The sequence below is a fragment of the Cavenderia fasciculata genome, assembly GCF_000203815.1.
Source record: "Cavenderia fasciculata unplaced genomic scaffold Scf_ET2XIPL01COFD4-5, whole genome shotgun sequence".
Lineage (NCBI taxonomy): Eukaryota > Evosea > Eumycetozoa > Acytosteliales > Cavenderiaceae > Cavenderia > Cavenderia fasciculata.
The window spans coordinates 906,544-923,149 of record NW_004457695.1 but is presented as its reverse complement, the minus strand read 5'-3'; the positions used below and the strand labels follow the sequence as shown (position 1 = coordinate 923,149).

The 16,606-nt window shown below is 33.4% G+C and overlaps 7 protein-coding genes across 7 annotated transcripts; 4 read left to right on the top strand and 3 right to left on the bottom strand.

Annotated features, from left to right (window-relative positions):
- Positions 1–47: 47 nt before the first annotated feature.
- DFA_07947 (uncharacterized protein) lies at positions 48–1,152 on the top strand (the record flags this gene model as incomplete). The annotated part of the gene is made up of 3 exons (XM_004355388.1): positions 48–144; positions 221–537; positions 619–1,152. The coding sequence occupies 3 exons, from the start codon at positions 48–50 to the stop codon at positions 1,150–1,152; spliced, it is 948 nt and encodes a 315-aa protein (XP_004355440.1).
- A 539-nt stretch (positions 1,153–1,691) lies between these two features.
- Positions 1,692–4,386, bottom strand: mrkC (putative protein serine/threonine kinase; the record flags this gene model as incomplete). The annotated part of the gene is made up of 5 exons (XM_004355387.1): positions 1,692–2,882; positions 2,974–3,311; positions 3,405–3,671; positions 3,765–4,095; positions 4,264–4,386. 5 exons carry the CDS (start codon positions 4,384–4,386, stop codon positions 1,692–1,694), a joined length of 2,250 nt encoding a protein of 749 aa, XP_004355439.1.
- Positions 4,387–6,542: 2,156 nt separating this feature from the next.
- DFA_07945 (uncharacterized protein) lies at positions 6,543–7,100 on the top strand (the record flags this gene model as incomplete). The annotated part of the gene is made up of 1 exon (XM_004355386.1): positions 6,543–7,100. The coding sequence occupies one exon, from the start codon at positions 6,543–6,545 to the stop codon at positions 7,098–7,100; it is 558 nt and encodes a 185-aa protein (XP_004355438.1).
- A 579-nt stretch (positions 7,101–7,679) lies between these two features.
- Positions 7,680–9,759, top strand: DFA_07944 (uncharacterized protein; the record flags this gene model as incomplete). The annotated part of the gene is made up of 5 exons (XM_004355385.1): positions 7,680–7,749; positions 7,837–7,955; positions 8,147–8,221; positions 8,482–9,031; positions 9,110–9,759. 5 exons carry the CDS (start codon positions 7,680–7,682, stop codon positions 9,757–9,759), a joined length of 1,464 nt encoding a protein of 487 aa, XP_004355437.1.
- Positions 9,760–9,849: 90 nt separating this feature from the next.
- DFA_07943 (uncharacterized protein) lies at positions 9,850–10,748 on the bottom strand (the record flags this gene model as incomplete). Its single annotated transcript, XM_004355384.1, has 3 exons — positions 9,850–10,077; positions 10,179–10,258; positions 10,340–10,748. The coding sequence occupies 3 exons, from the start codon at positions 10,746–10,748 to the stop codon at positions 9,850–9,852; spliced, it is 717 nt and encodes a 238-aa protein (XP_004355436.1).
- Positions 10,749–12,260: 1,512 nt separating this feature from the next.
- On the top strand, positions 12,261–12,882 carry DFA_07942 (uncharacterized protein; the record flags this gene model as incomplete). Its single annotated transcript, XM_004355383.1, has 3 exons — positions 12,261–12,263; positions 12,338–12,466; positions 12,568–12,882. The coding sequence occupies 3 exons, from the start codon at positions 12,261–12,263 to the stop codon at positions 12,880–12,882; spliced, it is 447 nt and encodes a 148-aa protein (XP_004355435.1).
- Positions 12,883–14,214: 1,332 nt separating this feature from the next.
- bzpQ (putative basic-leucine zipper transcription factor) lies at positions 14,215–16,457 on the bottom strand (the record flags this gene model as incomplete). The annotated part of the gene is made up of 2 exons (XM_004355382.1): positions 14,215–15,588; positions 15,660–16,457. 2 exons carry the CDS (start codon positions 16,455–16,457, stop codon positions 14,215–14,217), a joined length of 2,172 nt encoding a protein of 723 aa, XP_004355434.1.
- Positions 16,458–16,606: the final 149 nt, after the last annotated feature.

The following is a 16,606-nucleotide window of genomic DNA, read 5'->3' as shown; positions in this document are numbered from 1 at the left end:
AGCATATTAATTGTACAATAGATAGATAGAATAGATAGATATAAAAGATGCCATTTGCAACAGTTAGTCAGAATAGAGGAACACCAGTTAATATAAACTATGAGATTCATGGTACTGGAGAAGAGAAGATTCTGTTTATTATGGGTATGCTTGTTGACAATGTTGTTGTAATGATCTATATATATTTTATTAACTTTTTGTTTACCTCTCAAACTACTAGGATTCCTTACAACATTAGATGGATGGAAACTACAAACAGAATACTTGAATAAGAATCATTCTTCAAAGTATACGTTTTGTGTATTTGATAATAGAGGTATTGGTCAAAGTGACTCACCTTCATTCAATTATACTTCAAGCGATATGGCAACCGATGCCAAAGAATTGATCGATCATTTGAAATGGGACAAAGTACATCTTGTAGGTGTGTCAATGGGTGGTATGATTGCCCTTGAATTTGCATCTCTATTTCCACAACGTCTACAATCACTCAGTCTTTGTGTTACTCATGCTGGTGGTTTTGGTAGAGTTACTCCTGTAAATATATATTAATAAGATAGAGAAAAGAACATATTATTAACAAAAGTTGTTTGTTTGTTTGTTTGTTTTACTTTTTAGCTTTATGGAATGGCAAAAATGTTAAGATCATTTGCATTGACTGATCATCCAACTAGAGGTAGATATATTATGCCAATATTGTATTCGGAAGAGTATTTGGAAAAGACGACATTGGACGGTACCAACAAAAATATTGAATTCCTTGTCAACGACTATGTTGAAAAGGTTGGTAAGAGCAAAGTACCTACATTGGCAGCTGTAGTCGGACACATTCGAACAGTCTATACACATCATCTCACAGACCGTCGTTTGGCGGCCATCAAAGCATCTGGATTCCCCATTCTTATCATGTGTGGTGATATCGATTATATGGTTAGAACAAGTAACTCTTTCCTCCTCCGTGACCATTTGGCACCCGCCGAATTCCTTCAATTCAAAAGTGGTCATTGTATAAATGTAGAATATGAAATTGAATTTAATGAGGCTTTGGTTAGAAATTTTAATAGAGGTAGTGGTAGTAGTAGTGATAGTAGTGATAGTAGTAGTGGTTTATCCAATGACCAAATATCACCCGATACAACAACTAAACAATAACATTAACATTAACAATAACAACAATAATATATAATAAATCTTTAATTATATAACTAAACTTCTTTTTACAAATTATATGATTGTCCCATAAAGATTATTTGTAGAATTTCGTACAAGTTTGACAATGAGATTATACATTTTTTTCTTTGGGATGATGTAAGCTGAAATTGCCTACACACCTCTTATATTTCGAACCAATTTTTGTAAATGTGGAGGTGTTGATGAGACGATGAGTAATCATCTGATCGTCAACTCTCCCTTTAATCTCAACACTTTTAATCTTAATCTTAATAATGACAGTCAATGAATGAATGACAGTCAACGAATGAAGCAATGAATGAACAAGAACTCTCATCAACACCAAGAAGAGATAAAATTATATTTTCGCGTTGTTTGAAATCAATTTCTTTTTTTATTCTTTTAGTCCATAAGTATACATGTATGTTTATAATATATATTGAGATGTATATAGATTTATATTCATATTTCATATTATTATTATTTAGGTTATTTTTTGTTTGGTTTGTTATTTTGATTTGTTAAATATGAATTGATTCAACAACTTCGGTACAAATATCTTTGTATTTCCAAGTGTCACCACTGATTCTCTTTAATTGTACACCTGTAAGATTGACAGCAGAGATCTTGACGATTTCGATTTGAAATTTGACACCAGTCTCATCGTCAAAGCAGATAAAGATGTAGGGTCCCTTCTTTTTGGTGAATAGATTGGTTTGGTCAAGACACTTTTTGACCTCTTCGATGGTGCGTTCAGGTGATTTGGTGGTGGTAGTAGAGCTCTTAAAGATACCCTTGGTCATTCTAGGGCTTGCCAAATGTTCATTCTTTTCAGTCGGTCCGTCAGCTCCATCGACCATCATTCTCGAATCCAAACTCATTCTTCTGGTTCTTGGTGCTTCAACTATTGGTTGATTTTGTGATGATTGTGATGAAAAAGGTTGTGCTTGAATATTATATTGTTGACCAAATGGTGCAAATTGTTGTTGGTGTTGATGGTATTGATTAAATGGTTGTTGCATATATTGTTGTTGAATATATTGTTGTTGTTGTTGTTGAATATATTGTTGTTGTTGTTGTTGTTGTTGTTGTTGAGTATGATCATTATTAAAATTATAATTATTCATAAATGATTTACTGTCTTGTCCACGTGGACTGCTGCTGCTGCTGACACCAGTAGCTTTGTCAAGTAGGAATTCATTTTGAAGTTCCTCACGAATGGGTGGACCAGTGATAGAGAATCTTCTTCTACTTGGATGATCTTGATGTGAAGTTGGGGTGGCTGGTGCCTTGAATGGCTCACGAGCCGACAAGGACACATTCTCCTGTTGTAACTCACCACCAACACCACCCTTGGGAATCTGCAAATGTGGTACCATTCTTTGTTGTTTTTGCTTGTGTGTCTGAGACGGCGACGAAGCAGGTGCCGACAGTGAAGAAGGTAGTGAAACGTATTTCATGCCTTCACTAGGTCCCTCTGGAGTAGATTGTCGTCTCTTTGATGGAGAGGACGATGAAATTTGGTAAGAGTTGTCATCGATGGCCATAGAATTAATCATTTCATTGACATGTGTACCAGATGAATGAGCAGACGATGGTGATGAACATAATGAACTATTATTACTGTCTTGGTGACTTCCTCCTCCTCCTGCTTCATCCTCTGGAATTGAAGCCAATGAAAGTGCACTTTTTAATAATTTCTTAGATTGATTCTATAAAAACAAAATTAAACAAACAAAATAATAATTAATTAATTATATTTCTCCAAAACATATACTTATACTTTTGATATTTAAAACATACATCATCTTTTGGTTGTTGTTTTTTAATTAGATTATTTTTAATTTCACTGATTTCCTTTTGAACGAGATTATCCAAGAGTAGATGGTAGATACTGACTGCCCGACACTGTACATTTTGTAGGATGAGTTTTCTGACTTCTTGTTCATCCGAGAATCCAAGTGACATGAGATGGGGCATCAATTCATCTCTAATTTCGTATACAGGTTCTCTGATACTCAAGAATGATGGTGGTGGAGTATCATAATCTGTGTTTGTCCAACGATGCATTTTTAATTCTTCCAATGTCGCCCTTGATTTTGGACTTGGTTGAATCATTCTTCTTAATATATGTACAGCCTCTATAAAAACAACAAAAGATAAAGAAAGTTAATATATATTTGTGACACAAATATATCTTTTAATGATTGTATTTAAATGATATAATTTCAAACCTTTTGATAAATGAGTTGGGTCAGCATAATTTCCATGAACTGAATTGTAAGAAATTTCAGCTTGGTTATCACCTTCCCAAGGTAAACTACCACACAAGATGGCATAGAGAATAACACCAAGACTCCAAATATCGACAGGTGGTCCAAGGTATTTCTCAGCTTTAAGTATTTCAGGTGCTGCATAAAGAGGTGATCCACAAAATGAATCCATTAATTTTCCTGGCATAATAATATTACTCAAACCAAAATCACTTATTTTTATATTACCTAATAAAATAACAAATAGAAATAGAAATAGAAAGAGAAATAGAAATATTAATATTAATATTAATATTATTATTTGAGTTTTAGTTTCTTTACCATTTGAATCTAATAAAAGATTTTCAGGTTTAAGATCTCTATGAACAACCAAATTAGCATGACAATATTCGATTGCAGAGATCATTTGTCTAAAGAATTTTCTTGCTTCTTTTTCCTTGATAAATTCTCTTGCTACAATGTAATCAAACAATTCACCACCCGAGACATATTCGACTACTAGAAAAGACATTTTATCTTCCTTTTTCTCGACAACATCCAATAGTCTAACAATGTTTGGGTGGTCCATTAACTTCATAATTTCAATCTCCCTCATGCATGTTTCTCTTTGTTTTGAAGATAACTTATTTTCCTTTATAAATTTTACTGCAACCTAAAAATATGAGAGCATAGTGTAGTGTATTCAAACCAAAGTGGAATCAATTAATATATATATATATTTCGATCTATTTTTAGAATGATCTCTCGTCACACAGTGACACTAAACCACTATCATTCATGAATGATTCTTTAATTAATTTAATTTAATTAAAACACCAACCTTTTCTTTTGTAAATATATTGGTACCTAATTTAACTTTTCCAAAACTTCCATTTCCCAATGTTTTGCCTATTTCATAGGATCCAACATGTTGAACCCTTTTCTTTTTCTCTTTTCGTTCCATGGTTTGATATTATTAAACTACTCTATTTTGGTTGGTTGGTTGATTGGTTGGTCCCTTTTGCTGGGATTATTATTATTTTAACATATATTATCCTTTTTGTTTTATGCACCAAACTTTATATTATCCTACTACTACTATAGTATCGACAATTGAGAATTGAAAAAAACCAATATTAATAATTAAATAATAATAATAATAATAATATTTCAATATATTTAATAGATTACACCAAACAAAAAACAATAAAAAACAAAAAGAAAATCAAAAGAGATGGAAATGTCGTTTTAATTTGAATTCAATCGACTGCACCAACAAACAACAATGTATTAAAATTTAAACATACACCACTACTACTAATTATAAATAAACTTTAACTAATACATAAGTTTGTTGATGATTGTTGTAGTTATTTTTGTTTCTGACTGAATGGGTCAGTTGCAATTTGCAAGTAGCTGGGAGTTTTGAATGAACCAATTATTGTTTGTCGGAATGGTTGTTATGGTTGTTGCTTTTATCTGTTTAATAATAGTTTCTAATACTTCTAATACTGACCACTCACACTTTTATATTATTGTTGTTTGCTATTATTGGATTGGGACCCTGTCTGTGTCTGTATCAAATGGATGTTAATTCCAGATACAAAAAGTACTGCCTTTTAATTAAATTTAAAGAGATAGAAAAAAACAAATAATAATATAATAGAATAAAAGATGAATGATAAGAAAGGTGGAAGGAAAGAAAAGAAGGATATTTTAAGAGAGTCGAAGTGAATGTAAATCTTTGTATCAAAAAGAAGAAGAAGAGGAAGAAGAAGGATGTGATATTTATCAATTGAAAATGATTGATTTGATTATTGTAATGAATTAATTTAGGATAAGGGATAGGGATTAGGATTTGGATTATATTTTGATAGTATATATTGGACAGAGACAGAAATAGGAAATATTCATCAATCATAAACAAACTCAAACTTTGGTATGGGAAAGCGAATCGCTTGGCTTGTCTGTTTTGATTCCACACACACACACACTTCAACAAACAAAAAAAAAAATATATAGACAATCGTAACACAATTGTACATTTTAATGAGCCGACTGAGAATGATGATGGATTATACGAATGATAGATTTACTATACCATGCCAAGATGTGTATGTGAAATCAAATACACTACAATTTGTGTGTGTGTCAACAACCACAACACAACAATCCATCCATCCTCCTATTTTTTGTATTCCTTCTTTTTTTTTTTAATTGTATGAGGGTTGGTTGTGTGTTGTGTTTGAATGTGGGGTAGAAGATTGAGGCGCACTGCGACCCCTAATACCTTCCCTTTTGTTAAACTAAACGCTAACCTACCTTATTCTTATAGATAGATATCTAAACTAGATTATTATTATTTCTTGTTCTTTTAATTATTTTCCAACAATTGTTAATTAAAATTAGATATCTAAATAACTACCTACTATTCTTTTCAAATTAATTAATTTAGTTAGTTGATATTATTATTATTATTATTAATTGTGATAGTAATGAGAGGGATAGACAGAGAGACAGAGAGGAAGAAAGATAAAACAGACATATATATATAAAAGGGAGGGAAGGTTCAAAAAGAACTTGCCAGTATGCTTGCTCCAATTGTAACAATTAATTTATTCAAATTTAATGTTTTTAAAATTATGCATAATTTAATTTGCATTGAATATAATATCAATCTTTAACCACCCCCCTCCCTCCACCATCCATGTTCATGAACATGTCGACGAGCATGACATGTACTCTATTGGCCAATCGCCACAAAAATCTATCACACCGGATGTTTCCATTGGGAGTTCCAACAACAAACACACCAACGCTCTCCTCCTCCTCCTCCACTATCAATAATTAAAATAGTTGCATTAAAAATTGAAATAGGTACCTATTTGAACCTGCAAATGATCATTCTCAGAAGTGTACAACCGAACAACAATGACAGGTCTCCTTCTCCTCCTCCCAACTCTCTATCTCGATTTAGTTAATTTCCTTTTTTTTGGTCTTTCAAAATTAACCAACTTTGCAATTAAATGAATGAAGATCATTAATGAATGTTTCAAACAGTGGGTATATTTCAATTAACCGATTCGTTGTTTTGAAATATCACCTTTAGTATTGTGAAAGATGATAACAAGTAATAATGCAACGACGGATAGTTCTGCTAGTACGACTACAACATCTCAATCAGTTCTTGATATGGTTGTGATTAAAACAGTACCAGTCGATCGGGTATGGTTGATGAGACACATTGTTATGTATCCTCATGAACCATTTGATTTCATAAAGATTGATGGTGACGATACTACTGCATTACATTATGGTGTTTACATTAAACAAAGTGGTCAAGATAATAATAATAATAATAATGACGTCGTAGACAAAGAAGAATCATTACTACTAGTATCAGTAGTATCACTATTTGTCAATGGTCAAAAAGATGAAGCACAATTTAGAAAGTTTGCAACACTAGAACAACATCAATCACGTGGTTATGGTACTAAACTACTAGGCTATTTAATTGAAAAGGTTAAAGAGATGGGTATATCAAAACTATGGTGTAGTGCAAGAGAAGCAAAGTCATCATTCTACACTAGGTTTGGTCTCATTCAAGTTGGTCAACCATATACAAAGAATAATATTAAAATGATTAGAATGGAAATGATTATTAACCAACAACAATAATAATAATAATAATAACAATCATAATAACAATCATAATAACAATCAAGAATTTCACCAAAAGATAAATCTTTAAACCATAGGCATCGAAAAGGAGGTTGATAATGCAGTCACTACAATTGCTTGGATCCCAACCCCCCGATTAAACAACAGACCATTTAATTATTAAATATTAAAGAAACAATGATGGCGACACCAATAATAATAATAATAATTAAATTAAGGAGACAAGAAAATGCTTTGAGAGAGAGAGAGATCTTGGTGGAGAGAGCCATGTACACATTAGTTAATTAATAAAAAAATACAATTTATTAGATATACTTTTAGCTAAAAGTGGTCAAGGAATAAGTCGGAAATTAGTTTAATCTATTTATTTATATAATATATATACCTTGCTTGGGTTGCTAATTATAACAATTACTGATACTTTTGAGATTGCATCACAATTGATTGATGCGGGATAGCTAGCTAGCTACTCTGGAATGGCGATGAGAAATATCCAACTTGAATAGGGATAGAGCCAATCGTCGCCATTCCAGAGTAGCCAACTTGGGGCCTGATAAGTTACTCTATAAAATAATTATGATTGGTTTACTGCATCGTCCATTGTGTTTTGAAATTAGATGCTTTAAAGATTTCAATAAAACAATTTGTAATTAATCATATCTGTTTTGCTGAACTGTGAGATCTTACCAATCTTATCAATTGTCCTGATTGCTCGAAACTACTTATTTAACAGCATTATCATTGTTTTCACTAAAGGTATTAAAAACTACTTTTAAGATCACTTTTAGCAAGAAATCATCATTTAGTAAGAGATCATCGATTTTAACAGCATTATCATTGTTTTCACTAAAGGTAATATTAAAAATTTATTTTAGAAGGTGTTGATTTGATTCGAATGATTCTGCACTGCAGTGTATTATATAAACGTACCATGTCTTGTCATACCAGAGTAACGATTCAATAGCAGAATGATCGGTTTCCTAGATGTTGTTTGCTGTTGTTGATAGGGTTTGTGGACGTTCCCTATTTTGTTCTTTATTTAGATACATAGACAAGCCAATCGATTAATAAGTTTCTCGATAATACAATTGGAAACAGCAGACTTGGAGGGTTGGATCGTGTCCACCAGACACAAGATCCGTCTCAACATGACTCGATATCGAGCCTGTCCCAATGCTTTGTGTTGCGTAATGATAATTACAAGCCATTTCCGAAGAACTAAGATCATATGATCATCATACATGTTTCTAGGATGTTTTGATTTTTTTTAATTTAAATTCAAAGATTATTTATTTGTATTGTAGACTAACTGTATACAGTTTAACTGGGACAGAGACAGATAGAGATATATATATAGATAGAGATAAATAGAAGATAGAAAGATAAGAGAATGTTAAATGGTATAAAGGTGATTGAATTGGCAGGATTAGCACCAGCACCATTCTGTGGTATGGTGATGGCTGATTTGGGAGCTACAGTCATACGAGTCGATAGAGTACAAGATGACGGTACGATAGTCGGCCAGCCAATGGACCAATTGACACGTGGAAAGAAATCAATAGCAATCAATTTAAAACAAAGAGAGGGTGTTGCCCTGTTGGCAGACCTATGTGCTCAATCCGATGTACTGATCGATTGCTATCGACCTGGTGTATTGGAGAAGCTGGGGTTGTGTCCTAGAATGCTTCTAGAAAAGAAGAATCCTCGTCTCATCGTTGCCAGGTTGACTGGATATGGGCAACAAGGTGATTATGCCAAGATGGCTGGTCACGACATCAACTACATTGCTCTGTCTGGTGCTCTCTCGCTCTTTGGTAGAAAGAATGAACCACCGGTCTTTCCAGCCAACATCTTGGGTGATTTTGCAGGTGGAGGTTTATTATGTGCATTTGGTATAGTTGTATCACTTTATAATCGTTCTGTAACTGGTAATGTTATAAAACAAACACAAACAAAACAAAACAAACAAATACTAACTAATAGTTTGACATTTTGATCAATGAAAGGAAAGGGACAAATTATAGATTCATCAATGATGGATGGAGCAGCGTATCTATCAACATTTGTATATAAACTTAAACAAGCACGTAATGGAATGTGGGATAATGCAAGAGGTGATAATTTCCTAGACACTGGTGCACATTACTATGAAGTGTATCGAACCAAAGATAACAAGTATATCTCTGTTGGTGCAATCGAACCCCATTTCTATGCTACTCTAATTGCCAAGATGGGATTGAGTAGTGAGGAAGTTGATCAACTACCAGACCAAAATGACAGTCAACAATGGCCTGCCATGAAGAAAAGATTTCAATCTATTTTTGAAACAAAAACAAGAGATGAATGGGAATCAATATTTAAAGGTACCGATGCTTGTGTAGCGCCAGTTCTAGAAATGGATGAATTACATAACCATCCTCACTCATCTAGATTAATTAATAATGAAAAGGAAATTAATCCTGCTCCAAGATTCCTTATTCCAGTCGCCGCGACAAAGAATGAACAATCACAACAACAAGCTAACACTATTGTCACTGGTGGAGATACTATTCAAGTACTAAAAGATTTGTACCAATATTCACCTTCTACCATTACATTATTAATTAAATCCAATATAATTGGTCAAGAAGGATACCCTAAAACATCCTCTCTTTAACCAACTAAACCTCTTTGTACATTACATAACCAACCATTTCAAAATATATTTATAATTCTCTAATACAACCACCCTTTGTTGGAGGTTGTTTTATTTTGTGACAGTGGCAGCTGGAGTAGTCAACTTTCTTACACTTAGATCGTATACTACTTCTTCGAGTCTCTTTATATCGTATTTCATTGAATCGAATCTCTTTCTAATCGCATCGTTCTTGAGATTCAAAAGACGGAAACCAGCATAGATATCATTGATAAATGTATTGATCAACATTGGAGTTTCATAATCCTGTCTAATCACACAGTTTACACAATATCTACTCTATAAATTCAAAAATAAATAAATAAATAATAGAAATAGAAATGATTAGATACTATCCATCCATCATAAATAATAAATAATAATAATTAGTTGAATCATACCATTTCATTTGTAAGATTACATAAACCAATTAAATAATCTTCCAATTCAACAGAGATGTCTCTATTTCCACTTTGTTGAGCTAAATATATAATAAGAAAGGAGTTGTCAGTACTTGTGTTTTTGTATCTCTACAGTGATTGTTTGAATGTTTGTAACATACCACCAATTAAAGTATTAACTTCATCGATTTTTAAAAGCTTTCTAGTACTTAACCAATAGGTAAAAGTTAAGTTGAATACAAGATGACTCATGTGAGACTTCCAATGATCACGGTATTTGTAATAGTCGAGAGGATTGATCAAAGCTTTGAGCTCTGCAATGTTCTTGCAAAACTCTGTCTTTACCTGCTCGGATACTTGACTGTAGAGGTTGTTTGCTTGTTTAATGTCAAGAGAATGAGCAGATTGTACAATCAATGAGATCTTGCGACCAGCGAGATCCATATTGCTAGTGATGTTCTTGATGCTTTGTCTCTGTTGATGTTCTTGCTCCAATTCTGCTCCTATAGTTGAAAACATTGCAGTTGCATCTGCTGCTGTTCCTTTACGATTGTCATTTGATGTATCCATTCTATCTATCTATATATATAATTATCTATTTACAACAAAGATAATAATTTTAAAAAAATAAACAAATTGAACTTCAAAGAGATCATCATTTGAAAACCTGACAGCAATTTCGCTTGTTTAATTCATTCACACACAATCGATAGAAGAGAGTCATAATATGAAATATAGCAAGATAAGATAAGTCATTAAGGCATATGGTTGAGAGAGTTGGCTGAACGATCATCTAAATACTATCAGTCTAGAGGAGTCGCCGGCGGACAACAATCATCATTGCCCCCACATAGCATGATCGATTGGAAAACCAAACAATTGGTCCCTCCGAAGCTACTAAAAGAAGAGGGACGATCAATTGGTTTACATGACAAGATGATTGGACCGTATATGTACTTACCGTTTCTCAACCAGTTCAAGGACATCCCAATTGACCTTCTTCACAATGAGGACATCGGTCTATTCAAAAAAGAACTTGGTTTACTATACCACCAGGTATGCATAATTAAAAAGAAATAATATTTTCAAATTATTTTAGAGTTGGGCTTACCAAGAATACGATAACTGCCTAACATAACACGTAAAGTAAGATTAATAATCACTACTCACAGATCCTTTAATCTTTTTTATACTATATTAAATATTATCTAGGCAACTATCTTACTTGACCTAAAGAGTTTGATCGTATCACGTGTAAAGATCATTTTTGCACTTTCTTCTAGGAGTGAAACCACAATGATAAAGTCCTATAGCCCATTTTAACGCTCGACTAGTTCTTTAATGTTGTTGTTTCACTCCATCTGAAAAATGCAATGCGTTGGATGTATTTATTCTATTCTCGCTTTGATGTGTAATTAAAACAATGAAACCATTATCAAATAAATCTGGATGTAATAGATTTATTTGTGTTTTGATAAACTTGACTAGCAGACTGATGGATTGCATCTCTCCCTACAAGACCCATCATCATCACAAAATCTACAACAATCGGCCAAGGCAGAGGTGATCACAATACAAAGAAGAGCCAGTAATACTACCAAACTAAAAGGATTAAAATTTGGTCATATACAATTCTTCATTTTTTGACCAAAGAAATGTATTTCTAGATCTACTTACTATTTATTTTTATTTTGTAGATATATATATATTTGGAAACAAAGAAAGAAAGTCTCTGGTTTAAAAAAACATTTGATTGACTTGTCCACTCTAATTTTTTTAAATATTTAAATGTTTCCCCAATATTAGGTGATGCAATCCATACTTTGGTAGTTCAAGCCCACCCCACAGGGATGGAGAGTGAGTACACTCACACATGAAAGTGTAGAACTTCCCAATCCAATTATAATTCTTTTTTTATTTACAACAATTTGATGATAATTAAATATTAAAATGAACTTCAAAGATCGATAGGAATTTATATATAGATAGATAAGATACTAAAGGACTATATTGATCAATGGATTCCTTTTACATTACGTTAAACTAGTAGAAAGAAAGAAAGGATAGAGTTGTTGCATTCGAATGGTAACAAAGCGTACAATCGAAAATCAAGACATACAAGTCAAGGAGAAAGAGGATGACCTAATTCCAACAACTAGATCTATCAAGAGACAGAAACAACCTCTAATCGATCCGTTAGACCTAAAGACTGGGAATCAATTACACCCAAATGGATTAAAGACTTGCCTATCGATAGACTGCAGCAACTTGCTGCCAGCAAGCTAACAGTAAAAAGATGCATCCAAAGTCATTAAAGGCATTAAAGGCATATGGTAGATGGCATTATCGATTGGAAAACCAAATCAAGATACCCTATGTACCTTTAAAGTGTGCAGTTGAATATTTAATAGCAGAATTAATGATAAAAGGTTCAGAGACAGACCCAGACGAGACGATGGAAATGGTCGCTAATAACTTTCTTCAAAACCACGAGAATTGGGACGGCAATCACGACAAACATATTGAAGGTCTTGGTCTATTACAGTATTCAAAAGAAGAGGAAATTGACGATTGGATCAAACGAGCTAGTCACCCTCTTTTCAAGTCATGGATGTATAGGGCAGTTCCAAAGAGAACGTACAATCGTTGGACAATAGATACTTGTATTATTATAGATTATAGTTCATATAAATATCATGAATGATATTAGTTCTACACAGTGTACACCATCGATGATTGATCAGCCACCGTGTTCTAAAGCATTCTCGAGATTTGAATGTTGATGCTAAATGCATACTGTTTCCTAAAAGTATATCTATTGACTTCAAGGACTAGTTGTAAGATGTAGATGAATATATAAACATGTTTATTGTTGTATGGGAGTATTCTAACTTAGTTCAAATTAAAAAAAAAAAGAAAAGCTGAGAATTGGCAAGACGAGTGGGAGCGTGTGTTTTTACCTGAGTGAAAAAGGAAGCAGAATTTCCGAAGTGTTCATTACTTTTATTCTTTCTTTTTATTTATATATACTTCTTTCGTTTCATATTTACTATAGTAGTATTTTATAAATGGGAAAGAAGAAAAGTAAACAAAGTAGCAGCAGAAAGATTAAAAAAAAAAGTAATAGTAATAAAAACATTATCAGTCATAATTCAATAGACAAACCAAAGAGAGCAGTGTGGACTAAAAAGTTAGAGGAAGAACTATTACGAGTTATTGACGAGTTGGCTCATTCTCTCCAACACTTATTTCCGAAGTGGAATACATCTTCTCTCAATTTTCGTATTTTTAACAATATTATCTAGGTAGTTATCGAGGCAAGTATCTTTTAAAGGAGTGAAACAACAATGATAAAGTACTATAGCCCATTTTAAAGCTCAATAGTTCTTTAATGTTGTTGTTTCACTCTAAAGATTGTTCCCGCCAGTCTTGTCTATCTGACAAATGCAAAGCGTTGATGTATGTTAGCAAATAATGTAATGATAAATATATTTATTGATTTAATCATTTAAAAAAGGATTGCTAGCAATCTGGATTGCATCTTTCCCGACAAGACCAATCACCATCACAAAATCTACAACAATCAGCAATGGTAGGGTTGATCATCATAGAGAGAAGAGCAAATAAAACTAAAAGGATTAAATATTTGTATTCCATCTAGACAGTCAAACATTTTTATGGTCAGAAATGATTAGTAATAGAATCGTATTGCATTTTTAATCTACTTACTTTTTATTTTACTTTTTGTAGATATATATATATAATTGGAAACAAAGAAAGCTTCTTGTTAAAACATTGATTGATTCCTCTAAATTTTTTTAAATAATATTTGATCTACCCAATATTGGTGGTGATGGATGGATTGGTAGCTCAAGCCCACTGCAAAAACCCCATAGTGATTGAGACTTGATAATGTGTAGAAAAAAATCAAAATATGCATTCTTTTTTTTTTTACATTTAAAGCAAATAATGAGTACTACTTTATTATACAAATGGCTATAGATTGGCTAGGTTGGGATAATTCAATATTTAATATTTAATAGTTGAAATTGACCCATTGGAATTTCTTATCATTTCCAGGAGTGTTGCCACCATTATTTGTGGTGGTTGTCGTATCACTATTCCCACCATTATTAATGTTTCCATTACCGCTATTACTTTGTTGATTTCCATTGCTGCTATTGCTACCACTACTACTATTAATATCTAAATTATTTAGATTTAAATTATTATTATTTGAAATGGTTGTAGTAGGAGTAGTGGCAATTGGAGTAGAAGATGAAAAGGAAGAGGAAGATGAAGAAGATGATTGTGGCGTAAGATGAACAGTGGCGGATGACTTTTTAGAAGATGATTTTTGTTTGGTTGCTGACTTTTTCTTGTTGGATGTACGTTCCTTTTTGACTTGGTTGGGATCGTATTGATGGAATTGAGGTGGTTTGACAATCTGCTCGACGGTTGGCATGGCCTTGGCAGACTCTGATGCCGAGAATTTGGCCAATGCCTCGGCGATGGTTTTGGGGCCAGTAGTAGTCTTGTTTTGGTTGAGAATGGTTGTCCAGACATCTTTGAGCAATTCCATCTGTGTAAAGTTGTAGGTGGTGTTAAAGTGAACGCGAACTAGCAACATTGCCTCTTGCTTGGGACTGAGGATACTGCTGAGTGAGGCAAGTGTATCAACCACCAAATTACGATGCTTGATAAAGTTGTTTTTAAGTGATTCCAATTTCTTGGCAAATTCTAGGATTTGGTTAATCTCTAGTGGTGAACTAGTCACTGGTGTAGTGTTGAGTGAAGAGTCGGTAGGAATAAAATCTTGTACATGGAATTGTCCACTTGCATTGTGTTGAAGTTGATGTTGTTGTTGTTGTTGTCCATCACCACCACCTTGTAAAGGTTGTAAAGATACATCACCACCTCCAAGAGCACCTTCAAGTGTAGTTGGATTAGATGGCAATACAAGAATCTTTGTGTAAAAGAACTTTTTAATTTCCTTGTCTAGCATCTCACGTTCCTCTTTTAGTCTAATGTCTTGACGATCGTGTTCGTTTCGAAGTGCCTCCAACTTGAGACTCTGCTCCTCTGCGATATCGGCCTCTTGTTTGTACAGTGAGAACCAGCCCTCGCTAGCAGGTCCCGTGATATTGAGTAGTGGACGGTCAATCTTGGGAACATATCCCATCGATGCCAACTTGGACTGTGTGTATGGATGAACAATCTTTTCCACCTCTCTTTCAGCCACTGCATATCGCTTGGCAATGGCTGAATGGAATAGATGTAGTAGATAAATAAGTGTTCGTTCGTCATTCTTTTTAATTGCCTGACTCATTTGTACAATGATTTGTTTTGCTTCCATTAACATTGTTATTAATTCTGGTTCTGGTCTCATTACATCAACTCCTCCAGATTCCTAAAAATAGAAAATAAAAAACAAGTTAGTCAAACCAAATACAAATACCAATCTAAAACAAATCTATTTACCTTTAGAGATTCATTTTCTTTTTTCAGTTGATGATTTTCAAATGTTAGAGTAGCCAACTTTGCTTCAATCTCTTTGATGTAATCTTTTCTTCTTTGTCGATAGTTTCGACTGGCAATATTTTGGTTGGAACGATTAGCCTTTTGTTCGTCTTCTGACATCATTGGAGGAAGTGATGGTCGTCTCATATTTTTTCTTTGGTTGCTATCTGTACAGGTGTCTATATTATCTACAAGGTTTATAACATGTGCATTCATATCTGGTGGTGATAATTGTGGTGGCGATGTATTTGGTGAAAGAGTTTGTTGTTGTTGAAGGAATTGTTGGAGGGTTGGTAATTGTTCAGGTGTTTGTTGTTGACCATTATTTAATTGTGTTTGTTGTTGAGATAAATACTCTTGTTGGTGTTGCAAGAAACTTTGGTATTGTTTTTGCATTTCTCCTAATTGTTGGTGTTGTAATAATTGTTGTTGTGTTAGACCTATATTTGGGTGTTGAGATTGAGGTTGTTGTTGTTGTTGTTGTTGCTGTTGCATCATCCCCATTTGTTGTTGTTGTTGTTGAGGTTGTTGCTGTTGTTGGGAAGCAGCTAATTGCTGTTGTAACAATTGTTGTTGTTGAAGTAATTGTTGTAATTGCATTTGTTGTTGTAGTTGTAGTTGTTGTTGTTGTTGTTGGTGTTGATGTTGTTGCTGCTGTTGTTGTTGTTGTAACAAGTTGGAAGAGTCGTTTGTTTGACCATTATTATTATTATTATTATTACTATTGTTTGTATTTTGTTGTTGTTGATTATTAATCATCTGAAGCAACTGAATTTGGTTTAGGTTGCGTATAGAGCCTCCAAGCGACGATCTGAGTTGGTCCGGTGTCAAAGTACCCTGAGATATCTGTTGCTGCAGTTGTTGCTGCTGCTGCTGAATCCAACTGAGTGTCGCATTATCCGGTGTCA